General features: G+C 50.2%; 2 protein-coding genes across 3 annotated transcripts in view; one reads left to right on the plus strand and one right to left on the minus strand.

Annotated features, from left to right (window-relative positions):
• Positions 1 to 10179: 10179 nt before the first annotated feature.
• On the minus strand, positions 10180 to 13407 carry LOC135423760 (uncharacterized). The gene is made up of 4 exons (XM_064674312.1): positions 12815 to 13407; positions 12384 to 12545; positions 11934 to 12023; positions 10180 to 11605 (listed from the first exon to the last, which is right to left on the minus strand). The coding sequence occupies exons 1-4, from the start codon at positions 12908 to 12910 to the stop codon at positions 10274 to 10276; spliced, it is 1680 nt and encodes a 559-aa protein (XP_064530382.1). The 5' UTR covers positions 12911 to 13407; the 3' UTR covers positions 10180 to 10273.
• A 372-nt stretch (positions 13408 to 13779) lies between these two features.
• MMP24 (matrix metallopeptidase 24) overlaps positions 13780 to 26075 on the plus strand; it is a 51220-nt gene continuing 38924 nt past the window's right edge. The window contains exons 1-3 of one of the 2 annotated variants that reach the window (XM_064674309.1): positions 13780 to 14537; positions 17880 to 18028; positions 24081 to 24197. In XM_064674309.1, the coding sequence (XP_064530379.1) occupies positions 14430 to 14537; positions 17880 to 18028; positions 24081 to 24197 (374 nt within the window). In that variant the 5' untranslated portion in view covers positions 13780 to 14429. Of the gene's footprint in view, positions 14538 to 15353; positions 15520 to 17879; positions 18029 to 24080; positions 24198 to 26075 lie in introns of those variants that run through there. The other variant, XM_064674310.1, reaches the window with a different exon arrangement.

Consider the following 26075-nt stretch of genomic DNA (forward strand, 5'->3'; position numbering starts at 1 on the left):
CCAGTGAGCGGCTGAATACACCCATGGGGCATTGTGACATCATGGTGATGCCACATCACTGCATTGTCACACCATTGCGTTGACATCCCGTCACACAGAAAATGTTCACCAAACCCATGGATGGGGACCCTCTGGAGGCCCCTTTGGACAGGCCTGTGGGCCTCTCATTCTGTCTAACCCCGCTGAGAGGTCCTTGATGTACCCCCTCCTGAGGTAATCGATGCCAAGGATCCAGAGGGCCTCTGGGCCAATCACAATGGGGTGCTTTTCCCACTTGTGCCCTGTGAAACTCACTTCAGCCTCTAATACAGACAGCTCCTGGCATCCCCCTGTCAGTCCAGAGATCCCGATGGGTTCTGCACTCCTGTGCCTCGATGCCATCAGTGTGCCCTGTGCACCAGTGTCTACTAAAGCTTTACACCTCCGTGGATCTGCTGTGCCAGGCTATTGAACCCTCACAATCCAGTAGGCCCAGTCATCCCTTTCCTCCTCCTGGCTGAAGGCAGGGACCCTCCATTCCTGTTCCTGGTCAAAGTATTCACTGTCTGACCTTTGTGATGCCAGACCAGAAATCCCCTCTCCAGGATCAAAGGAGCTGATTTCAGTCCTTTTAGGTCTGGGAGATCCATGATTGTCTGTAGGGGGTGTGTCTAAGGTACGAGGGAATGTACCAGGGCGAGAGTGCCCGAGGGACCATGTGCCGATATAGACAACCCTCTTGGCAAAGGAAGTCACATGGGTTTAAGGGATAAAAGTAGCACTGAATTTGAAATAAACCTCTTTGTTTTACCACCTCACAGAGAGCGTGTATTTTCTTTATTACATAAAGACACGTGCCACCCTACATGTGGCGCCCGTACTTGGGGCTTGAACCTTTATTAGGTCAGTTTAGATTACCCTGAATCAGGAAATTCGTCGGTAGATTCCGGTTATCGCATCGATTAATCCGATGCGGGGATCTTTCACCGAAAAAAACCAGAGACGTCTTTAAGCCGTTGTCTCAGCAGAGTCTGAGAAACGTAATCTTAGTTTAGTGAGCTTGAAAAAATATCAGGAAAAGTGCACAGGAACAAGAAGAAAAGAAGAAAGAAGAAAAGAAGCCGAGAGATCGGAACAGCAGGCAGCCAAAGACAGCGGACCGGGGTCCAGCATCCACCAAAGCGAAACTGCTGCAGCTCCGTGCTGCCGCAGCCCTCGCCCACGCTCACCTGCCGCCGCTTGCAGCCGCTGCCAGCCCCAGCCGCCACCACTGCCGAAAGCCGCAGACGCCCCGCGCCGAGGAGCCCTGCCGCCGACGCCGAGAAACTGCACCGCCGCCATCAACGCCGAGACGCCGCAGCCTAACCACACGGACCGAGAACCAGGAGAAGCCAGCAAATAGACAAAGACTTTCCAGCAGCGCACGTCTACAGCGCCGAGACTTAAAGGTAAAATGGGACATTTTTTCTCCACTGAGATATCACAGGACGCAGATGCACTGGGTATCCTGCTAAAACCATGTCACATACAAGTCACGAGGGCTGAACTAACAGAGCTTGTACGCTTTATTAAGGCAGCTGTCCCTGAACTGCCATTAGTTGAAGCCCTTCACATAGAAATATGGGACAAAATAGGAAACCTTATAAAACTGAAAGCCCAGGGGGGAGACCCCCAAGCTAACAATGCTTTTCCAGCCTGGCAAGTCATAATGTCTGCACTAAGCAGAGCACACAAATGGACAACACATGCATCCAACGCCAACACACACCCCCACTCACACTGCTGGCAACAGCCTGACTTTTAGGCGTAGGAACTCAAACACACAAAGTCCAGCGGGGGGAGGGAGAGGAGCTGTTCGTGACTTAAGTTTCGGGTCAGGAACCGGGAGCCAAGGGGATGCAGGTCGGTGGGAGGGGACAGGGCCTGTGATGTGAGATCCCAGCCCATGGGACCAGCGCAGAGGGCCCCATAACAGCGATGGGGGGGTAACCCAGCATATTTGCCACCCTGCACCGTGGATGATCGCCAGCCACGTGCCCCGGGGTGGGTGCCACCATCCTGCCCGCCACATGGACTGGAAACTGACCCGTCTCTCCCGACCCCAGCGCTGCCCCATCCCACCCATAGGCACAAAGGGGGAGGTAACCCTGTCCCCTGCTGCCTCCACCGCCCACCACCACCCCCCCACAGGGAACGGGGTTCACTGGGGCCACAGGGGGGGAGGAATGGGGGATGAGGAGGAGGAATCCGGGATGGTTCTGTTGGGAGGGAGCGAGGTAGCAAACGGGGAGGGACCGGTTGATAGGTGGGGTTTGTGTAGAGAGGAGGCATTACAAGTGGGAGACATGCAAGCAATCAACGCGTGCCCCATCGTTATTGGCCCACATCAGAACCGTCGATTCCAACCTTTACCACAAGAACTAACAAATGAATTGAGACAACTAATAAGGGAAACTGGCGTGTCCTCACCTAACACCCTTGCATTTTTAGAGACACTGAGTTCCACCTATATTTTTATGCCACATGATTGGAGGACCCTACTAAAAATAAGTCTTAATAACACGCAATACAACGTGTGGCTGACCGATTTTAGGGAGAATTGCTCTGCTTATGCCAATGACCCACAGGCAGGTGTAACAGCACATCAACTCACCAGGGAGGGTAATTACCATTCAATAGACTCTCAAACTGGGTACAATAGGGAAGTATATGAGGTTATAGCTAAACATGCAATGTGAGCTATGAGGAAATTACCTACATCAGACCGAGACACCAATTTATCATTTACAAAAATAATGCAGGGCCCAACAGAACCATACACCCAATTCTTGGTTCAGCTGCAATCTGCCTTAGATAGGCAGATTGAAAACGAGGAAGCCAGAGAAATACTTAGCAGGCAACTGGCTTTCGAGAATGCGAACCCTGACTGTAAAAGAGTTCTGCAGACCCTTCCCAAAAGGGAGAGCTGTAGCATTGCAGAACTGGTTCGTGCCTGTCAAGGGGTTGGCTCAATGGCACATCAGACTGATTTATTGGCAGTAGCACTGACTGCCCAATTAAGAGCACAGGAGGGAGCCAGACCCAGAAGTGGTTGTTACACCTGTGGTGCCCCCGACCACTTTCAAAGAGATTGTCCTAGGAGACCCTTAGCAGTGGCACCCCACAAGCACCCAAAATCAAGGAGGGTGCCAAAAAACTGGAGGCGAGGGGTGTTGTTGCACACCCCAATGCAGCAAACAAATGCGACACAGGGGAACGGGCTGGCAATTTGTGCCCCTCCACCTCAGCCAGCGCTTTGTGCCCCCCCACCCCAGCCAGCGCTGGGCTGGACTTATCCAACAGGGACACAGTCTTCATAACTTCCACTGAGGTAGCGCTAATCCCGACTGGGCGTTGGGGTCCCCTTAGCCCAGGGGTACACGCACTGCTGATTGGAAGGTCCTCCACTACCAAAATGGGTTTATTTGTGCTGCCTGGAGTGATAGACTCAGATTCTCATAGTGAGATTCTAATAATGGCCTGGACCCCTTCACCCCCCTGTTTCATTCCAAAGGGACAGAAAATTGCCCAACTAATCCCCTTCTACAGTGCATCGCCTGCAGGGGAGGGGGAGAGGGAGCGGGGTTCAGGGGTCTTTGGCAGCACAGGACAGCCACAAGTTTACTGGGCAGCAGCCATCACAGTCACACAGCCACTCATGACGTGCCAAATTAATGGGCACAGATTTACAGGCCTTGTGGACTCAGGAGCTGATGTTTCCATCATAAAGGACTCCAAATGGCCACTTGACTGGCCCACTGTTTGCCCAGCTGCAACCATTCAGGGGGTGGGAGGCACACAAAGACCCAGACAGAGTGCCCAAGTACTGTCTTGGGACCAGAGGGACAAACAGCCAAAGTAGCTCCCTTTGTTGCTCCAATTCCATGTACACTGTGGGAGAGGGATGTTCTCGGGCAGTTTGGCACAGTCATGCAAATTCCTCCTGCAAGCAGCCAGGTTTTTCAATAGGGGCCATTGATCAGCCGTCCCAAGCACCGATTAAGCTGGTCTGGAAAAGTGACCAGCTGGTCTGGGTAGACCAATGGCCTGTGAAAAGGGAACGGCTTGAACATTTAAGAGAGTTTGTAAGAGAACAGTTAGAAGCAGGACATATTGCGCCAACAAACAGTCCCTGGAATACTCCCGTGTTTTCATTCCCAAAAAAAGTGGAAAATGGAGGATGCTGCAGGACTTAAGGGCAGTAAATGCAGTCATAGAACCAATGGGAGCATTGCAGTTAGGACTGCCTTCACCCACTATGCTCTCAGTAAAATGGCCGCTAATAATAATTGATTTAAAGGACTGGTTTTTTCATCTTTCTGCACCCTGAGGATGCGCCAAGGTTTGCCTTTTCCATCCCAGCCTTGAACAATGCACAGCCCATGCAAAGGTATCACTGGGTTGTCCTTCCTCAGGGGATGAAACACAGTCCTACAATATGTCAAACAGTAGTGGCAAACGCTATTCACCCCATCAGAGAGTGTTTTCCCTCTGCTATCATCTATCATTACATGGATGATATTTTAATTAGCATGGCCACAGAACATGAACTGCAAATTGTTGTTGCTGCTCTAACTGATGCTGTCCAAGAAGCAGGGTTGCAGGTTGCGCCAGAGAAAATCCAGCGATCTCAGCCCTGGACTTACCTTGGATGGAGGATCACGCAGCAAGAAATTTCCCCACAGCCACTGCAGCTCGAAGTAAAGGACACTTTAACTTTACATGAGTTGCAAAAACTCCTGGGGGCCATCAATTGGTTAAGGCCTATTTTAGGCACAACCACAGAGGAGCTACACCCTCTATTTGTGCTGCGAAAGGGGGACTCCAGCCTAACGTCTGACAGGTCTCTGACAGCAGAGGCAAAGCAGGCTTTAGACATTTGTGCCAAGGCAATAGAGAATAGGCAAGGCAGGAGGAGAATTCCTGAATTGCAAATCTGCCTGGCCCTTGTTCCCAGCAGGTACCAGCCATTTGCAGTCTTGTTTCAGTGGGATCAAACTGAGAAAGACCCGCTGCTAATTCTGGAGTGGCTCTTTCTGCCCCACACACCACCTAAAACTGTGTGGACCATTAACAAAATGTTTGCTAAGCTTGTCATTAAAGGCAGAGGATGACTGCAGGAGCTGGACGGAAGGGATCCTGCCATCATCTACATCCCAGCTACGAAGGACAACTTGGATTGGATGCTGGCTGAGGACGCAGGATTCCAAGCTGCCTTGGCAAGCTTTGATGGTGATGTTTCAATTCATCTCACTGTGGGCAGAAATCAGTAATTTACCTTTAAAAGCCACTACCAGATGCAAAAATGAACCAGTGAAAGGCCTCACGGTCTTTACAGATGCGTCTGGAAGAACACGAAAAGCTGCAGTGACCTGGGTAAACCCTGATACAGGACAATGGGAACGAGAGGTACAGACCATGAACCAAGGCTCTGTGCAGGTTCTGGAACTGGCTGCCATTTGTATTGCCTTGGGGAAATTTTCTGAACAACCTGTTAATATTGTAACTGACTCTTGTTATGCTGCAGAGTTAGTCTCACGTCTGGAATGTTCGTTTCTTCGAAATGTCTCTAATCCTCATCTGTTGTTTGAAATGCATTCTATTTGGGTTCTTATCAATCACAGAAGGTTTGATTTCTACATAATGCACATGAGATCTCACACTGACATGCCAGAGCCAATAGCTGAAGGGAACCGGGAGGCTGACAAAGCAGCAATGTTTAACACAGTACCCAGGGTCCTAGAGCAAGCAAAGTTGTCTCATTCATTTTTTCATCAGAATGCACACTCTCTAAAGAGACAATTCAAAATAACGATTAATCAAGCTCAAAACATTATCATGGCATGCCCAGACTGTCAGAAAATCACACCCATGCCATTTCAGGAAGGAGTTAACCCCAGAGGATTAATGGCAAATGAGATCTGGCAAACAGATATCACACACATTTCCGAATTTGGCACATTACAATATGTACATGTAACTGTAGACACACATTCACAATATATAACTGCCACAGCACACACAGGTGAGAAAGCCAAGGATGTAATGAGACACTGGTTCAGTTGTTTTGCTACCCTTGGTACCCCAAAACAAATAAAGACTGATAATGGACCAGCATTCATCTCAGAAAAGGTAAGAGATTTCCTGTCAGAGTGGGGAATTTCACGTGACAGGAATCCCACACTCACCAACCGGACAGGCAATTGTGGAAAGAGCACACCACACACTGAAAGAAATGTTAGCTAGACAAAAAAAGGGGGGAACCTGTATAGCCCACAAGAGCGTCTGTGGAAAGCCACATATGTTATCAATTTTTTAAATTGTGACAGTGCTGAAAGAAGCAAGTATGAAAGGCAACATAGACCTCAGGCGTCCGCCTCTCCCAAACCACCGGCCATGGTTAAAGATTTGATTTCGGGACAGTGGACAGGACCCCTAGATCTTGTGACTTGGGGGAGAGGCTATGCCTGCGTGGCTACAGGAAAAGAACTAAAGTGGATTCCTTCCAGGTGTGTAAAACCCTATTTAGGTACACAATCACATCAGCAAGAACCAGAGTAACGCAGAAGTTATAAAAGAGTTATGTTTATGTTTCAGGTTTACATTAAGGGACAACCAATGTGGTGAAAAGCAGTCTGCAAAGTATCTGTGTGTGTGTGTGAGTGAATGACAGCCATCGGTGAATGAGAAGAGTGAATGAATAAGAGAGTTGTTTGACTGGACAAATATTAAAACACAAAACACCTCACAAAATAACATTACCTCCACCACAAGATCACTTTAAGAGAATTTAGTTTTGATAAGGTTATCCTGTTTCTTAAATAAAGTTGAACTCCCCAGTTATTTAAAAACCCTCAGATTAATAAAGGTTATAAGTTTATACACGGTTGGGCTAAAGCCCCTAAGTTAATAAAGTTATTTCTCCAAGTTGCACTACCCTTTAGGAATATAATAAAGTTTTAAAAGGTTTACAATAGAAGTATAAGAGGCCAAAACAAGCGATGTGCTGGGTCATTGCAAGCTTTGGTGGTTTACAATGTACTGTTCTGATTATTTGCACTGTTGTTTTTGCACTGTTTTCGTGACCTCCTTAAATAATTAAGAGGGGGGTGATGTAGGGGGTGTGTCTAAGGTACGAGGGAATGTACCAGGGCGAGAGTGCCCGAGGGAGCATGTGCTGACATAGACAACCCTCTTGGCCAAGGAAGTCACATGGGTTTAAGGGATAAAAGCAGCGCCAAATTTGAAATAAATCTCTTTGTTTTACCACCTCACAGAGAGCGTGCATTTTCTTTATTACATAAAGACACGTGCCACCCTACAATTGCCCTCTTGTGTCTCTGCAGTAATTACACTCACAGCTTTCTTGGGTGACCCCCTTCTTACCAGCTCTCTTCCCTCTCAATTCACGTACCCAGGCTTCCAGCTTAGAGGTGGGTTCACCATCCCACTTCTTCACGTCTTCCTCCAGTCAGGCAGAAAGAACCAGAGTTCACCAGGTGGCCTGAGCTTGGGATTCCTTTCCCTCTGGCTGGGCCAGGAGGGGACAGATCTCTTGGGCTGCCCCTTAGGGCTGAGGTGGGGATGTGGAAGTGTGTGTGGGGACAAGGAAGTGCCCAGAGTTTCTTCTACGTTTCGGAGTCAGGAGGACATCATCTCTACAGGTGGTGGATCCATTCTCAGGTAATATAATGCTTCCAGGCTGTTGGAATATGATGCAGGGGTGCTTTGAACCACCTTCCTCTACATGGCCACCGTGCAAGGAACTTCAGGGCTGGATCTTTGGGGCTGTTATCCCTTCGTAGATTACTATAAATGATTTCCAGCACTGCTAATTCTCTCAAGTACTGGATACCTTCATCTGCAGTGCTCCACTTTCCTGAGGAGTTCATAAGATCTTCCTTGAATGGATACCTTGCCCTCAGGCTTGAGAGGAGCCATCTCCAGAGCCTGCAAATTGCTCTGTCTTTTCCAATTCCTCTTTCAATTTCCCAGTCTCTAGCAAGGGATCCCAGTTGTTGGGCTTCATGACCTTCCTGACTATCAGCCCCATTATCCCAGCATCAAAGCAGCCAGGTAGGAATCCACTCACTGGGCTGGTGGCTGGAATCTTTCCACAAGTCCCAACGTTCTGATGAGGTCAGGGACTGGCTAACTTCGGTTTCCTGTGGGATTGGTCTCACTCCTTTCGATTTCTTTGTTGAAGGACTGCCCCCCTCCCCTCCTGATTCTCCCTTTTCTTCCCATACTAATTTCATGGACCTGCAGCTTGCCTTAGCCATTTCTTCCTGTTCACTGACTGTAGTTGTTTTGGTTTGAGTTGCTGTCTCAGCCATAGCATCCTCCAGGGCAGTTTGGGTCCCTGCCTTCACTACAGTCCTCTGAGAGTACTGAACTGTGGCTCGATGGGCACAGGCCAGGCCCCAGTACAGGGCAAGAAGTTGCTGGTTTTCACTGGGATAGGTAAGGCACCTTCCATCAGGTGACACGCCAGTCTGCCAGGGTCAAATACCTGTTCAGGTGTGAAGTCCCAGGTAATGGGAGGAGTCAAATGCCCTGGGAACCTGCCCAAGTCCTTCCACACGCCCTGCCACCTCAGGACACATCCCAATATATCATCAGCTAAAGTTTGTTCTCTCCTACACCAGGACACACCAGATTCCACGAACTCCACAGTGTGCTGACAGTATTATTTAGTAACAATAACAGTATCAGACAGCTCCCATAAGGATTAGCAAGGACCATGGGAGACTTCATTATAAAGCCATTCATATCAATGCCAGGGAGGGGGGGAAGGAGTATTCCTCCGTTGTCCCCAGAAGATGCTCCCCCAGCATGACAAGGCAGTCAGTGTGTACTGGTTTAAAGGTAAACCAGCAGGGGAAATGAACTCAATTCAAAAGAGAGATTATAAATAAGAATAACAATTTAATAAAATAATACAATAAGTACGATTATACAGACAAACAATTGGTTTTAACTCACAAAACCCAAATGTATAACCCAGCACCCTGGGGCATGAACAGAGTGGTGTTCTTTGGACCTCAAGTCCAAAGTAAAAGGAGAGGGGAAAACCTGTTGCAGTCTGGTTGAAAAGTGGTGGTTGCAGTCCAGTCGAGAGTGGTGGTCTCAGTCTGGTTGAGAGCGGTGGTCTGCAGTCTTCCTCTGGATCCCACGAGTGGTTAAAAAAGTCCCAAGACTCCAAGATTGTATATCCTCCAGTTCAGGCAGGAATGCTCAGTACCTCCCTCAGGGCAGGGAGTTCCACAATGGGTATGAGGACAGGAGCACCCTCCTATCTCACAGACCTCTTAACACCTAGTTTATAGCCTGAGAGGTCAGGCTCTATGTGCAGATGGTGTAAATGGTTCATTGATAAGTTTCTGGGAAATGGCATGGAAGGCTATAGAATACACAGTTTTGGGTTACACCCATCCAGTGATGAACTGGTCTCAGCTGTCCTAACTAGGACACAGTGTGAGGGTATGTTCCCAAAACTCAGCAAAATAAAGTGATGAGCAGCACAGCCAGCAAACTCCATGTCCCATCCAAGAGCTTTGCTATTCCATAGTTACTGTCTTGCCTTTGTCTTGCCTCACGTTGGGCACCAAAAAGGACTGTGGTGGGTTGACCTTGGCTGGACACCAGGTGCCCACCCAGACAGTCTATTGCTGCCCTTCCCAGAAGGACAGTGGAGAGAGAACAAGATGGAAAACAACCCCTAGGTTGAGATAAGTCACTTTACTAAAGCAAAAGCAAAAGTTTGCGTGCACAAGCGAAGCAGAAAATGACAAAGTTTATTCTCTACTTCCCATCAGCGAGTGATGTCCGGTCACTTCCCAGAAAGCAGGGCTTCAGCACATGGAGTGGTTGCTCAGCAGACAAACGTTGTAAACAATGTCGTCCCCTTCCTCCTCCTTTCCTCAGCTTTTATATCTGAGCTGACGCCATATGGTCTGGAATATCCCCTTGGTTAGTTTGGGTCAGCTGGCCTGGCTGTGTCCCCTCCCAGAAGGAATGTTGCAGTGCTGGTGCTGAGCCAGCCCTGCTCAGCAGTGGCCAAAATACCAGTGTGTTATCAACACCTTTCTAGCTACCAATGCAAAGCACAGCACTGTGAGGGATGCTATGGGAAAATGGCCCAGCTCAGCCAGACCCAACACAGGAATAAACTCTTTATTGGCTAAACAAGGGTGTGGGTCTGTGTTTGCTGTCCGGGGGCTCTTCACCTCTCCTGCCACACACCTCGCCCTCCTCAGACGGGCTTTGGGCGCACAGCTCTGCGTCGTGCTCCGGCACGGGCAGGGGGCTTCGGCCCCGCCGGAGGGACGGGCTGGCGGGAAATCCGTCGGCCCACAGAGGGGAGGGTGTCCTCAGCAGCACTGCTCTCCTTTCCTCCTTGGGATGCCGTGGTCCCTTTGAAATCCTCTTCAGGGGTCGGTGCAGGCCTACATTGACAAATCCGCTGTATTGCAGACTGAATTATCTGTTTTGCCATGGTCCTTATATCCAAAGTGTTGCCTGATGTTGCTGCATCCTCTTCATTCTCCAAGCTCTCCTTCACCGTTGCAAGAACCTCAGGCTCCAAGGTTTTGGCATAGCCAGTCCCTTCTGCACGGCGCTTTGGTTGTAAGGGGGGCAACTTTGTTCCCTTGCTTGCTTCCTGCCTCCGCCGTTCAGATGCTCTGGGGAATCCTCGTCTTGCTTCCATGCCCTGCTTTGAGGAAAGTGTCTGGGATGGCTCTGGCTGAATGTTGGAGGCCTGTCCCTTGGGAAGCTCCAGGATTTCAGTGTGTTCACCACTAGAGTCTCGTCCAAACTGAGAAGCTACCATGGATTTCAAGAGGTTGCGAACATTTTTAACAACAAGTCCCGTGAGCTTGTCAAGGCAAGCCTCTAAACATGCTCTGTGTGAAGTGGCTGTTTCAGCTTCCTCGGATTTGTCTGCTTGGGTGGCTCCTCCATCAACAGGTTGCTCCTCCAGACTGGCTGCTGCTCCTTGATCAGAAGCTTGGGATTCCAGATGGTCCCCCAACATCTCCAACACAGTCGCTACAAGCTCTTGGGCCACCGTTTCCATTTCCTGACAGTGATCTGGAGGTGTCTCCAAAGGCTGTGCTCTCATGCTGGAAGATGTTCCTCTGATCCCCTGGGCAGCGTTCTTTAAAAAGTTGACACGCTTATCCTGAGGAACCTTCAGCTTCCCAAAAACTCTGAGCACAACAGTCTCAACCAGCTCTTTGAGCTTCTGAGCTTCTGCTGCAGTTAGTTGTTCAGACACAGCTTTGACCTGCCCGTCAGCAGGAATGTCTGGCTTCCCCTGGGAGTCAGCACCAGTGCTGACACTCCCAGGCAGTGTGGCATCTTCCTGGCCCAGATCAGCTGTAGCGTAGGTTTGGTCCTCATCCAAAGCTGCTTTCACTGTTTTGGATTGTCGCAATTTCCGTGTGGTTTCTCTTCTCTTGGGCGGAGGTGGGCAATAAGGTTTGTGAGTCTGCATCCACCGCCTTCCCGGGCGGGAAGCGTTGGTGGCTCCCGGCAGCTGGGTGCCATGCTTTGATTTGGCCGGGGGTGGCTGAATACATTCCTGAAAGGTGACACCAGGTTGTGGCCACTGTTGCCTGGACAAGCGCTGAGGCTTCCCACAGGTCCAGGACAGCACTCTGCTTCAGCCAGGCAACGAGGGCAGGAGAGAAGGGCTTCCCTCAGGACTCCATGTGCTTGCACATAGCCCTCGTGCCCATGCCCACCCCAGCACCCCGCGCTGCCTCAGCCCCGAGCCGCGCAGTCCTTTCCTCACCACAAATCTGCCCCTCAGCACAGCCCTCACCTCTTGTGCACTGAGCACCTCCCCTGCAAGGAAAGCCCCAGCCCTCAGCACCACCCTGTGCCCATGAACACACTGCTTTGCCCACCTCTTTCCGCATCGACATCGTCTCTGAAAACAGCTTATGCCTGGTCAGATAGTCCCTGTACTGATTGAACTCCTTCAGAGTGCAAACCACCTATGGAGGGATGAGGGCAGAACCCCCCAGGCACTGTCAAGCCATGCAGAACTGCCCTCCCCAGTGGGAGGGGAGCTGCTCCTCTGCTCACCATTGCCCCCACTGCCCCTGGTGTCAGAGCCCCCGATTCCCCCCGGCCAGGGCTCCTCGCCCCGGCTCCAGGCCTCGCCCCGGCTGCCTCCTCAGCACACGGGCAGCGCGGGGCAGCCTGAGAGGAGCAGGGCTGGGACTTCCCAGAGGGATGTTGGCACCATTTCTGCTCCCAGGGAAACCAGCCCACAGCCCTGCCCTCTGCCCACAGCAGGCGGCTGCAGCAAGTGCTCTGGGAACCCGCTTGATCAGCCTGGTGTCCAAATCTACCTTGTTATCACTGGTGACAAAGCCCCGTCTCATCAGCAACTCCAGGACATCCTTACGTTTATGGTAGTCCCGCAGGTGGGGGTCATGCAGGCAGTTGTAGTCTATAGTGAGGTGGTGGTTGTAGGGATCATCCAGGGTGAAATAAGGAAATGGCTGGTGAAGCTGTAAGAGAGATTTTCCAGAGTACAAAGGAGGCAGAAGAGAGCAGCAAAGAGGTGCCACTTGGTACTTGTGAAAAGGTGCCAGAAACCAGTGCAGAGAACTGACAAGTCCTTTTTCTCTGTGTTCCAGGGAGTTTGAGGTTCCCTCCACTGCCCAGCCCTGTCCGACTGAAGGGCTGCAGCTCCTGCTGCAGAGCAGATGGCCACAGGAACTTGATGGGGACTCCACCAAAGCGGAGAGCTGATCTACCCTCTTTCTACTTGCTTTACCTTTTCCCCCACCTTTCCCCTGCAGAAGACAGGCTTGGTTCCGGGCTTCACAGGGATCTTGACCCCAATTGGGAGGTTCAGCAGGTCAGAATCCATTTCAGTGGTATCCCCTTTTCACAGGGGATATTCTGAGGCTGAGCTGGGAACACACAGACACCCAAGCAGACCTGCCAGAGGGACGGGCTGTTGGGAAAACTGTGGGTCCACAGAGGGGAGGGCCCCCACAGCAGCACAGCTTTTCTTTCCACCTCAGGATGTGGGTGGGTTTGTGACAGGCCTTTGAAATCCTGTTCGAGGATGGTGCTGCCCTCCCTGCTATGTCCCCTTATTACACCCTTTTTCCCACTATATCCCAATACACTCAGCAGTGCCTCTGCCTTTCGGCAGGACACCAGCAATGAGATAGTGCTCCACGGGTCCTTCCAAGAGCTCTTGTGGTGCTGTGATCCTGCACTAACTCCTTGTGCTCCAGAGGCACAATAGCTGATGCCCCAGTGAGTGGCTTAATTGGCCCATGGGGCATTGTGAGATCATAGTGATGTCACATCACTGCATTGTCACACCACTGTGATGACATCCTGTCACACAGAAAGTGTCCACCAAACCCATGGGTGGGGATCCCCTGGAGGCCCCTGTGGGCCTCCCATTATGTGTGACCCAGCTGAGAGAGCTCATGTCCCCAGGCCCCTGCTCTGTTCTGTCAGTCTGGGAGGCAAAGCAGGTGTCCTCGCCAAAGGAAGAAATGCGAGGAACTGCCACGCCAAAGATGCCTGGTTTGGGCTTCACTTTGCCTTTTCTCCCTTTTTAGACCTTCTTCCCTGTCACGGCCAAGCAGCTGTAACTCAGGCAATTGCATCAAACTGGATATTTGGCCCATCCCTGTCAACATCTAATTCCTGATTCACATCTTGAGAAACAGAAGAGAAACACAGGCCAAGGGAAATCCCTGCCTTCCCCTTTGCTCAGGCTCCCCCTCAGCCCAGACACCTCTCTGCTGCCTTCCCAGTCTCCCCTGCCCTCGTTTCTGCTGCTCTCACTTCCTACCCCTTTTTGGCTGGATTTGGTGATTTGCTCGTCAAACAAAGGCAAGAGACAGGCACAGCAATCTGTTGGCTGTGCAACAATCACCACAGGTGTCTAGAGAAACAGCGAGAGGCACAGCCCAGGGATGGTGTTCCTCTCCTTCCAAAGCAGTTTCTGGCATATGCTTCAGCTGCAGCTCTTCTCCTGTTCAGCAAGTGGAGGAGCAGCACCAGCTGCGCCCCAAATTCCCTCTGCTGTGCTGAGCGCTCAGCCACAAGGGCCACATCTGCACCCTCGGGCAGTGCCAAGGGAGCTCCATCAGCTCAAGTATGCGCTCCCGGGAGGGCGTGTGCAGTTGCAGCTGGAAAGCACAGATGTTGAGGAATACATTTGGTGAGGGAGCTCGGGGTGCAGCTTCAGTGGGAGCTGCAGGTTGAGCTTTGGGTGGCAGGACCTCAAGGCATGGGGACCTGTGGCACAGCGAGGGAGTCGGACACTCAGAGACGGGGCAGGAACTGGAGACTCGGGAGGGAGAGCTAAGACTTTGTGTGCTTGGACTGTGAAAGTACAAAAGCCCCAGGGGTTAAGGTCCATGCTCAGAGACACCAGCTCAAGCTGTTTCTGTTCCTGCGCTGTGAATAAATGGCTGCGTGGAACGAGACATCTGAGTGTCTGCTATGGGAAACCTGGGGTTGAACTGGTATGGAAACGTGGTCTGACTGTGTGAGTTGGGGGGCGTGGGGAGTCAAGCAGGGACCCTTGGGCTCGCTGGAGCCCCTGTGATGAGGCTTTGGTTCCAGCAGTGACAGTCTCGGGTGGTGGAAGTGTGACTGCCAGAGGGCCTCCTGCATGCAGGGAAGTTTCCTTACCAAGAGGGATGGCTGGGAGCTGGAGAAGCCCCCAGGCCCTGCATTCCCTCCCTGCGTGCTGACCGTGTGGGCAGGGAACAGGAGGGAGCTCTGGTTTGGCCAGGCAGGAGGGAAGGACTCCTGGAGCCTCGGAAAGAGGGGGGCTGGCTGTGCAGGGGCGGGGGCGAGTCCTGCCGATCCTGAAGGGCTGGAAATGTCCTGGGAAACAGGTCTGGAGAGAGAGAGTGGGGGAGATCGAGGCTTAGCTTGATCTGCCGCCCACTGCCTCTGATCCACAGCAGTTCAGATGGAAAGGCCTTCCAGAGGCTGGAGTCAATAAATTCCTGCACATGTCCCTCATTCCCCGTGTCGCAGGGCTCAGTGCCCCTCCAGAGCCCTGCTGCAGGCGCCCAGCAGCCGGCATTCCTTCCTCTCCGCTCACGAAGATCAAACACCAAAGAACAGCTTTCCTTAAGAAAATGTTTATGTCTTCCCCGTTTTCCCACACGCCGGCCGGGCACGGCGACCGGCGGGGCAACCCCGGCCCGGGGAAGGAAGCGGCAGATCCCACCGCCCGCCTTCCCTTCCCCTTCCCCTTCCGGGCAGCCGCGCAGCCGCAGCCGCGGCGCCGGGGGCCGGAGCGCTGCCGAGCCCGGCCGAGCGCCGCCGGTGCCGCCCCGGGTTCCAGCCCCGCCGGGGTCGCCCCGGGCCCCGCCGGGGTGGCTGTGGGGCCGCCGCGGGGCCATGGCGCGCTGGGCGCGGCGGGCGCTGGGCTCGCTGCTCCCGCTGCTGTGCGCGCTGCTCCGCGCCGCCGCCGACACCAGCACCGGCCGGGTACGTGCGGAGCGGGGCCGGGCGGGGGTGCCCCGGGGGTGCGCAGGGGAGCCGGGCGGGCAGCGGCTCCGTGCCCGGGCGCTGGTGCCCGCCGGGAGCCTTCCAGCATCTCCCGCCGGGCCGGGCTGCGCTCGGGGGTGCGGGCGCGGCTCCTCCGGCCGCGCTCGGCGGGTCGGGGAGCGGCCGGACAAGCAGCCGTGCCCCTCCTGGGTGAGCCTGAGCCTCGGTGTCCGCCGGGAGCTTCCCGAGGTGTCTGAGCCGTGGGGTGGGTGCCCCGTTCCCGCTGCCGCCTCCGAGTGCGGCGGGCAGGGAAGGCGATGTCACAGGGGAGCCCCCGCCGAGCTGTTTTGGTCGCTGGGCTCTGCCCTCGCTGCCCAAGGGCAGCTAATTTTGGTCAGACCGAAGTGTTGTTATGTTTGTCAGAGGCCGAGGCCGAGGTAGCAAATGTCCGGTCTAGGAGCAGTTTTGCCCCTTGGCTTTGTCTTGAGCCCTTGGCAGTGTCCGTGTTGAATAGCGCTGTGTGTCCATTTGCTCGGTGAACTTTGCCATGCCCAGCCCAGGGGCTGTGGCTCCGCTTCCCTTCCCCACCTGGACACAGCACCCAGCTCTGGGGCCCCAGCACGAGAAAGGTGGGCACCTGCTGGAGCGAGTCCAGAGGAGGCCACGGAGATGCTCCAAGGGCTGGGACTCCTCTGCTCTGGAGCCAGGCTGGGAGAGCTGGGGGTGCTCACCTGGAGAAGAGAAGGCTCCAGGGAGACCCGAGAGCCCTTCCAGTGCCTAAAGGGGCTCCAGGAGAGCTGGAGAGGGACTTGGGATAAGGGGTGGAGATACAGGACAAGGGGGAATGGCTTTAAGCTGAAAAGAGAATAGGTTTAGATTGGATATTAGGAAGAAATTCTTCCCTGTAAGGGTAGGGAGGCCCTGGCACAGGTTGCCCAGAGAAGCTGTGGCTGTCCCTGGATCCCTGGAAGTGTCCAAGGCCAGGTTGGATGGGGCTTCCACTAGCCTGGGCTAGTGGAAGGTGTCCCTGCCTGTGGCAGGGGGTGGCACTGGATGGGCTTTTAGGTCCCTGCCAGCCCATTCTGTGATTTTCTCCTGCTTTGGAAGCAAGGCCGTTTTGTTCTCCCAATTGTGCTCTTCCTGACCTGAGCCCCCTTCCCACTGCTGTGTTACACTGAGGGAAGACAAGGCTCTCCTCTCACCCCTGCTCTGAGTGATCAGGCTGCCAGTGGGAGAGCAGTGCATGCAGGTGATTCATCAGCACTCGTGCGGTGAGGACTGTCCTGTGGGTCAGATGGATTGTCCTCGTGGCTGGAAAAAGCTTAGGGGATGTATGTTGGTCTCATAATAATCCTGGTCCAAGTATTGAATTGAAGGGCTGGGGTATTGGCTAGAAGACAAAAGCACTGTGGGGGGTGCTTGAAAAGTTATGGTAAAAGTTTCTGAGAACAAGTTTTTGTTTGAGTTTGATTGGCATTTGCACCTAATGGTGAACTAATATTCTGTTTTCTGCTACCATCCAAGCGAGGGAGGGGAAGAAAGGGGAGGGAAGGAAAATCCTGAAGCATGTTTTTGAAAATGCTGTGCTTAGCATTTTGACAAGTTTGACACAGGGTTTTATCTAAGGCTGCATTTTAGGGGGGAGGCAGGGAAAGGGGACAAAACTCCTTGAGGAGAGGTGGCTGTTTTCCTGTTCTGACAGTTTGCTGGTATCACCTGTTGGTAAACACCCATCGAACCAGAATCTCTGCAAACTTTGTGTCGTTTTTTTGTTGCTGAGTTTTCTCTGTGTGGGTTTTTTTTTGCTGTTGTTTTATTTTGGTTTTGGAGGTTTTTGTTGTTGTTGTTTGTTGGGTTTTTTTTAAGAATAATTCCTGTGCTCATTGCAAGTTGAACTTTTGTTTCCAGGGATTGCCCAGGCTGTTAAACTGTTTTCTTGGAATGATGGTCCACAGATAGGAGGGGTCGTGGGCAGTGGGTTCTTGGGATCTTGCTTCTGTGGGGACTAAGAAATCTCAAGCTGGCAAGGGGTCAGGGTGCACAGGAAGTCCCTGGAACCAGAACAGAACTTCTTGGGCATTTCTGGTGCTCCAAAGTCTTAAGTCTGCCCCAGTTACTCAATAGGGATGATGACCATTTTTAACTGGCAGGTCTGCCTTGCCCTACCAGGACAGGTGATATTAAACTGGATCTTCAGCCCTTTGTAGGGATCAGATGATATTACCAGACCTAACCAAAAAAAGAGAGATGGCTGAATTTTTTTTGCTAGTTTGTCACTTTTTTTCTTTTGAGGAAATGTTCTGAACTGTTAAGTTGAAAACTTACTGTGGCATCTTACCATCTGTTTCTTTCTTTTTCAGGGTTGGTTAAAAACGTATGGCTACTTACTTCCATCTGACAGCCAAATGTCTGCCTTGCAGTCGGGAAAAGCTGTGCAGTCTGCAGTTGCCACTATGCAACAGTTTTATGGAATCCCAGTGACAGGAGTTTTGGACGAGACAACTATTGAGTAAGATTAACAGTGGCTACTTTTGTCTTTCCCTTTCTTAATGCAGTCATATTACCTGCATGATTATTCCAGGAGCAAGAAGTCCTCCAAAGGGACAGATTTGACTGAGTGAGCCAGAGAAGTCTTGATTGTGAAAAGGTGTCTCTAACAAAAAAATGTGGGCAATTCCACTTTTTGCCAACAGTACTGTTTGTGAGTGTGAGGAGAAGCTCTAATTAATGTTGTTCTTTGAACACAGATCCACTGGTGCACAAGCAAAGCATGAAATCCTGTGAGCTTCTCAAAGCAGAGAACATCAAGGGTTTCATTTATTTCCATCTCTGTCTGGATTTAGGTTAAAATGCTGGCTCCAGAAATGGCTTCTAATGTGTTTCTTAATTAATTGGATTTGTGTATGTCCACAGATGCTGTTTATGGAGATCCACAGTCTGAGTTGAAGTGAGCTGTTGTAGTCTGATGATGATGGTCAGAGCTACTTAGCTGTCCACAGTTGCCATTTGTTGGACTTTCGGTGTTCTCTGCTGTATGTTGACCATACAGCTGTATGTTGGTGGTGTTTTGATAGCTCAGAAGTGTGAGTGTAAATCACCCAGACTGCAGGGACTGTGTTCTGTAGTCTGCTCTTCAGTCTGTGCTGTAAAGGGTGGTGTGGAAGTGGCTCATTGTCTGATTGCCTTGTCTGTAGTGCCTGGATCTGTCTGCTGTTGGTCTGGATTAGGGCAGCATCTGTTGACTAAAACAGATTGCAGAGAAGGTCTTACTGCTGCTTTCTGGGGAAAAAAGCATCCAATGCTGAGCAAAAGGAGAAAGCCCAAATAATGGAACTTGCTTAGGCCCTGCTACTGTCCCCTTGACCTTATTACATTAGCAGACCCTTTTAGAGCAGGCTCTACCTGGTTCTTCATCTCTCCTGTTAGGGCACTGTGCTGGCAAAAGGGACGTGGTGGCGCAAAAGAAGGGGGCACAAAGTAACCAACTGGTGTGAAGTACAAAGGGGTTTGGTTGTAAGCCTTCCAAGCTGCAAGAAGAGGGAGAAACAGAAGAAATTAGTGGATTGAGCAGGAGGGGTTCATCCTGGGCTGGGAGTGCCTCTCCAGTGAACATAACATTTCTTTTAGCTCACAGGAAAAGCCCCTTGTTCTCCATTGAGGGATAGAGAAAATCCTGTTTGCTTTTCAAATGAGATGGAAATGAAATGCTTTTTAAAGGTGGGGATTTTCCATCTGAGATCTCTTTGCCATTAATAAGTTTGTTGGTGAATGCTGAAGCCATTGAGCAAGGCTGTGTGTGTGCCTTGTGTGTGTAGAAGTTTGCAGCTGGGATGCTCATGAGTTGGAAGGGGCTGGGGAAAGAAGGGGCTATAACATTGGGGGTTCTAGTTTGGAAAGGTTGGGAGCTGCTTCTGCTTCCTTGTGGGTGATAAGGGAAGGGAGCAAATTGCACGTGAGAGTCCCTGCTTTAGTTAATGAAAGTTTTTCTGGAGGAAAAGAAGGTGTTGCCCACATTTTAGAGGTTCTATGTATGGGCAGGGGTTGAGTGATGCATGAACACCCAAAGACTGATGGGTGAAAAACCCAGATGGTTCTCTCTTCTGAAACTTGACTCTCCGAAGGCTTGAGACCTCAGCTGCAGCCAAACCCTGGTGTGCTTTGCAGGCACGTTGGGTTGCTCTGCCTCCATCTGCCCTGAGTCAGTTGGTCCATCTGTTGAATGGCAGGTGGAGCAGCAGTACCTGCCTAGAAACTGCATGAGCAGAAAAAGAGGTCCTGATTGCTGTTAGCTTGTATTTTGAACTGGGGGGGCATCTGGCTGGGCTGTGTTGGGCTGTCACTTCCTCAGACCTGGTTGTGGAAGCTGGGCAGAAAGAAAAGAGCTGACAAGGCAGGCTGCCCCCGGGGCTCAGAATTACTCAGGCATTTGCTAAGCTGTTATTTCAGTCTGGGTTATGAGTTTTAAGATTGCAGCTGTGAATTTTTCTGTCACTTCCATCAGTGTCATAAGTTCTGTCCCTTTAAAGTGACTTTAAGAATCAGAGTGCAGGGTTATTATTTTCTGTGGTTTCTTTGTTAGGCAACAAATTCTGCATATTCTGTTTACACTTACTATAGAAATCTAAAGTTTTTCATCTCCACATGTCCCCAAATCCTGAGCTTGTTTTTTCCTCCAAGATTGATGCCCAGGTGTGTGAAAGCCACCTTGCAGGTGCTGCCTGTGGGAGATGGGAAGGAACACCACCATTGGTGATGCTTTTTGGTACCCAAAAGGAAGGTTGAGTCAGGGTCCATTCAGCAGAGGATCTATCTTGAGGTAGCATGTCGATGATATGTAGCTTCCTGTAAGGAAAGCAGGAGAGAATTCATAAACCAGCCTCCTCAGACCCTCAGCAAACATTGTGTCTGCCTGCAGCTGGTGAGGTGAACTGTAGTTTTACAGAGCAGCTGGGCGAGGATAAAGTCCTGGGAACATGTGGAGAGAAGGCACATAGTGCCAAACAAAAGTGGTGTCTGCTGTGTTTGTCATGATCAATCCCATGGCTCTGAAGAGAACCAAGGAATAGTGTTACGTGTGTTGGGAGTGTCTTGTGCTTTGTCCTGAGCCTGTTGTGTAGGTCCCTCACCTCGAGGAGCACCACAGCTGTTTAAGGATGGCACTTCCACCAGCTGAAGAGCAGGTGATTGAGAGTGACAGCTTCCTCTGTTTAGGAGAGTCTTGTGGAGGGCTTGGAGCCTGAACTGGGGCAAGCAGCTGTATCAGGACAAGAACTGGATGTCAGTGCTTTTGGAAATTGCCTGTTTTCTGATGCCAAGCAGCTGGAGGAATGCAGTAGTCTCTGCCTAAACAGTGCCAAGTATAAATTTTGATGATCCAGTGTTACTGGTGTTCCCATTTCAAAAAACAAGGAGGGGGAAGCAGTCATAAGTATCTGAATCTTGCTTCAAGTAATTGCCTTTTGTTGTTGTTTGTGATGTGATGATTTCCCCTGGAACACAGAAAGGGTTCTCCAAACTGCTCAGTAGAGAATGACTGTCATAAAGCTCAGCTACAGATGATCAACAGCAGCAAGCTTCAGCTTTGTGATTATTTTGCCATAGGCCTGCCCTGCTGAGAAGAGCAGAGATGGCTGCATTTGTACCCTGGCCCATGTGATTAGAGCAGGGCCCATATGTTTGGGAAGTAAGCTGAGTCAGGGAACCGATCCAGATAAACATTCTCAGCTTGACGTTAGCTCAGGCAGTTGACAGCTTGGGTACTGCTGAGCTCTGACCAGGTTACCTGGGCTTTGTTACTTGGTTTCATCAAGGCTGTATCTGAGCTCTGGAACAAACTGTGGTAGAATATGGGGGTTCAGAGAGGCCTAAGTAAAACGGGGTTGAAAGAGGAGTTAGGCAGCCATGGGCATCATGAGTCTTTCAGCAGCTCTGCTTTGGAAGCTTTGGCTCAAGAGGCCTTTAAAGCCCTGGGTGGTGTTGTTGCAGCTTCCTCTGGAACAGCCCCGTGCCCTGTGCCTGTACCTGGAGCTGGCACAGGGGCAGGGAATTTGCTGTTATGGAAAGATTAACTTTCTTTCAGGTGTTGGGAAGGGGCAGCTGATGATTCTCCAGATGCTGAGGTGTGAGGTACTGCTGGTGTGTCAGCATAGCCAGCACTGCCCTTGTGATTTCTCTGCACATCCGTGTTGGTTTGGTAGCTCTCCTCTGTTAATTTTTTGTCTTCTGGATGATACCAGTGAAGATAAAACAGAAGGTAATTTTCTGACTGTAGTCAGGGCCTGCTGATGCCTGATGTTCAGAGTACTGGAGTTCTCATGAAGCTCAAGAGGTGAAAACTGAGTTCACACTATGGCTTGTGTAAAGTTATGCCAAAAACATGGTGCCATATCATATGACTGGAGTTTTAAAAAAACCCAACCAAATTCAGGAAATATCTAGGAGAATACAGGTGACAGGTAAGCCTGAGATCTCTCCAGCAAAGTGCTTGAAGCAATGCAAAACAACACAAATAAAGGGCACTTGGAAAAATACAGCGTGTTGAGGTTGAATTGATATGGCTTTTCTAAAAGCAAATCTTAGATGTACTGCTTTTCTTTGAAGGTGGCAGCAGTTGTGTGGGCAAGACAGATCTGATTTCTACAGGTTGCTGGGATTTCTGAAAGACATACAGTGCTGATAAATGTAAGGTGATGTAAGTGGGGAAGATCTGTGCCAGCTTTATATGCACAGCTTGGGTTCTTGTCAGGTACAGTGCAATATGTATAACAACTCTCATTTGCTCTGTTTTTGGTGGGGAGAAGATGACAGATGACTGCACTGAAATTTGTGAGCCCCCAGAGTTGTTACATATAGGAAGTGGAATCAGGAAAGGGCAGCTGTGTGACTGCCTGGGCTGGGCTCTGTGTGTGTGTGTGCTGTGGAAGAATGTTCTGGTGGGGCTGTACGAGTGTCTGTCTGCTTGGCTTTAATTTAAAGGGTGTCCTGGAAAGAAGTCTTGTAAACCTGCTACTGGTGATGGGAGATGCTCCCTTCCTGAAGGTGTGGGGCTAATATTTTTTAATGGATAAGCTGTACTTTGTTTGGGCACAAACATGTGGGCACACATGGACTACTTGCTGTGTGCTGGCTGTACTTGATGGAGGAATGTCTGCATTTGGAGGCCAAAAGTTGTCCCCCAGGTGGCCAGGAGTGTGGCCTTACTGGGGAGGAGGGAGAGAATGTGGTGTCTTGTTTGAGAATTGGGCCAGAGTCGGCTATGATGTTCTTCTCATGGGTGATGAGGCAGTGGCACGTCCTGCAGTGTGTTCTTAAGGGCTTTGTGTCACAGGGGACACTTGTCTTTGCCATCAGAGTAAGTGGATCAAATGCCTGAAGAGTTCCAGTGGCCGAGGGCAGTGCCAGTCTGCCTGGGAGGCTGTGGCCCTGTTATTCCTGGGCTCTGCTCTGCTGTCCTGGGCTGTACTGTGAAATCCTGAAGCGTGTGGCTGGGGACCTTTGGAGACCAGTACCTGTTCCTCTCTTTCTGTCCTTGTCTCCTTTTTCCCCAGCAGCCACATGCAGTGATGGGCAGATCTGTTCCTCTGTGAGCCACTTCTGACTTCTCTGGAGTGTGCCCACACCAGCAAGTGGGTCACTATTTTGAGGAACAGTCTTTTTCTCCTTGTCTGAGAATCATTTATGTTGGAAGGAACTTCTTGAGACCATCTACTCCAAGCCCTTGCTCAAACAGGGACAGTTAGAACAGGTTCCCCAGGACCATATCCAGTTGGGTTTTGAATATCTCCAAGGATGGAGACTCTGCCACTTCTCTGGGCAACCCGTGCCCATGTTTGACCACCCCCAAGCTGGTGCAAGAAATAAGCAAAAGATCTGTCAAGGCTGGAGATAAAGGAGTTAGAGAGGGAGACTGGACTTCTCTGATCATAGTGCCTGGATCCCTGTGCAAGGGACAACATCCTTTGCTCTTCCAGCTCACCTGGCCATGGAGGCAAGAGTTTCCTACATCATGAGTGACATCAGGGGTCAGGGGTTATGGGAAGGACCTCATGGAATTTGGTGTGTGTGACCCAGACACTGGAGTGATCTGTTCTGGTCGTTAGAGCCTCAGTCACTGTCTGTGAGGGTCGTGTTTGCACTTGCTCAGTTTTATCTAGTGAGTTAGGAACTGGATTTATTTTCCCTGGCGTTGGAGCACTTCAACAAATGGAGAGTGGATCAAGTAGGTGTTGGGTGAGTTTGATTCCAGTGCACACACACCCGTGATTTTGTCTCTTGTGGCATTCTCATCATTAAGCTCTTGTCAAGCATAGAGTTTACATGATCTGGTATCTGTGATTCCAAAAGGAAAAATGAAGTCTTTTTGGTTTGCTGAGGTGTGGATTGCCAGCAGAGATGGGGTGCACAGCTCTGTGCAAAGAGGGTAAACCTGAGAGAGGGAGGACTGAGCCCTTCTTGGGGTCTGCATTGGCCAACCCTCAGAGGTCTTCCAGTCACCCCCTGAGTTCTTCGGAATCTGTTTTCAGGATTCTTTGCTAGCTTGCCATTTTTCCCTTCCCTTCCAGGTGGATGAAGAAGCCTCGATGTGGAGTTCCAGACCATCCCCACCTACGCCACAGCCGGAGGAAAAAGCGCTATGCGCTCACCGGCCAGAAGTGGAGACAGAAGCATATAACCTACAGGTACAGCCCCCTCCCTGCCCCTTTTCTGCTGGGGAAAAAATGGTCTGTACTTGTTTGGGATGCAAATTTTGTAAGTACTTTTAAATTAAAACAGGCTCCTGCCTGTGATGCCTGGTTAAGGCATTCATTCCCAGAACATGGTGCGGGGGAATACTGTCAGGGCACTGGAGTAACTGAAGAGTCTCTTATCAATTAGAAAATAACTAATCAGTGAAGGCACTTAAATCCCAGCCACCAATTGTGTAATTTTGGCAGGAAAATCTTAGTCAACCCCTTTCTGTTCCATTTGAAATCTAAAGCTCTAGCCTTTAGATAATGTGTGATCTCTAACAAACCATTAAAGCAGAAAGAACATCGTCTGAAGTCGAGGTGCTTCCTTCTACTGATTTGCAACTTTTTACTGAATATGTATTTTTGCAGAGGTTTTACTTCTGCTGCTGAAATAGAGCTCTTGCTTTTGTCCAGGCTTAGGCCTGCCTAGGAGATACGCTGGGTGAGCTTTTGAAAGGCAGTTGCTGAATGATGCAAATGGAAGTTTCTGACAATAAGAATGTCGCTTAAAATTAAAATTACCCACCACCCCCCCTCCCGGTTCTAGTTGAAATTACAGCCTTTTAAATTTTTTGGACGGGGAAAGGGGTTTGCAAAGGAGTGAAAATTAGGAACATAGTCATTAAGGAGAAGATGTGATGATCCTTGTGGGTCCCTTCCAACTCAGAATATTCTGTGATATAGGTGAGCAAGACTAAGACAGAAAGAAAGTCTGTGATGGAGAGATAGAAATGTGAGTGACCAGCATGGGGAAGGTGCCAGAATGTGTAGGAAGAGATATGATGGTGTAAATGGAAGGAATCAGGGACTGGTGCTCTCTGTTGCTTCTGCCAAGAATTCTGAGAAAGGAGGAGGAGGAGGATTCTCCAAGTAAGAGTGAAGAACTGCAGAGAGCGGGAGGAGGGACTTGTTCCACCAATAATTATTCCTTTAACTCAAATTGTAAAGGGACACCCTCTGTTTGTGAAGGCGTGAGAATCAGATCCTGCTTCTAACCTTTTCTGGACCTCAGGGAAAACTTGTATAGAATCATATAAATAAAACATGCCTTAAACATATGCATAACCACGGGAAGCAGATTGGCAGATGCCTCCACTGCTGCCTCCGTCAAACCAGTGGTTGTTTAGCTTTCCAATTTCAGTATTCGTAGTGTGCAGTTAAGTGAGGGGAGTCTCCATTCACCACCGAATGTGTTACAGTGTCTTTCATCTGTCAATCATTGTATTAAATTGAGCCAACTCCATCAAAGACTGAAAATTGTTTCCATGACACAGATATTTCGTATTCCCCAAGCCAAATTTAATAGATCATTAGTCTATTACATGCACAGACACAAAATCCCCCATGAACAGTGTTTTTTAAACTAAAGTTTATAATTATGGGAAATTTATGTGCACTTAAATGCCCCTTACCCTCCCCAAACTCTGTATCATCACCTGTCATGGACTGAGCTGCACAAAACTGGCAGGTCCATCACTCCTGTGAGCTCTAAAATATTTTGAGTAGTCCTGAGAATGAAGCAGCTCATGTAAACATAATTTACTGAAAGGTTTGTTTCTCAAAAAGAATTTTAGTGGTCAGTTTTTTTCAGGTACCAGATTCCTTTTTTTATGCATGATAACTTCAGACAAAATCTGAAGTAATTTACATTTTTAAACTAAGTTGCTCAGCTGCCTACACCCAGATTGGAAAGGTTGTCAGGTTTTTAGGAAATAACAGAAAATCAACCAAGGCATTAGGAAGATTTTTATTAATAAATGTAGACCTCAGATCAGGGCCGTAGTTTTGTTGGTAACTTTCTTTGTAACAGCAAAACTTTGCGTGCAC

Source organism: Pseudopipra pipra, chromosome 17 (genome assembly GCF_036250125.1).
Source record: "Pseudopipra pipra isolate bDixPip1 chromosome 17, bDixPip1.hap1, whole genome shotgun sequence".
Lineage (NCBI taxonomy): Eukaryota > Metazoa > Chordata > Aves > Passeriformes > Pipridae > Pseudopipra > Pseudopipra pipra.

Bases quoted from the DNA above. Each gene is read 5' to 3' on its own strand.
- LOC135423760 (XM_064674312.1), bottom strand. From the start codon at position 12,910: ATGGATTCTGACCTGCTGAACCTCCCAATTGGGGTCAAGATCCCTGTG. The intron at 12,024-12,383 runs GTAGATTTGGAC...ATCCCTCCATAG, and splicing joins TTGTCACCAGTGATAACAAG to GTGGTTTGCACTCTGAAGGA. The intron at 11,606-11,933 runs GTGGGCAAAGCA...GTCACCTTTCAG, and splicing joins CGATGTCGATGCGGAAAGAG to GAATGTATTCAGCCACCCCC.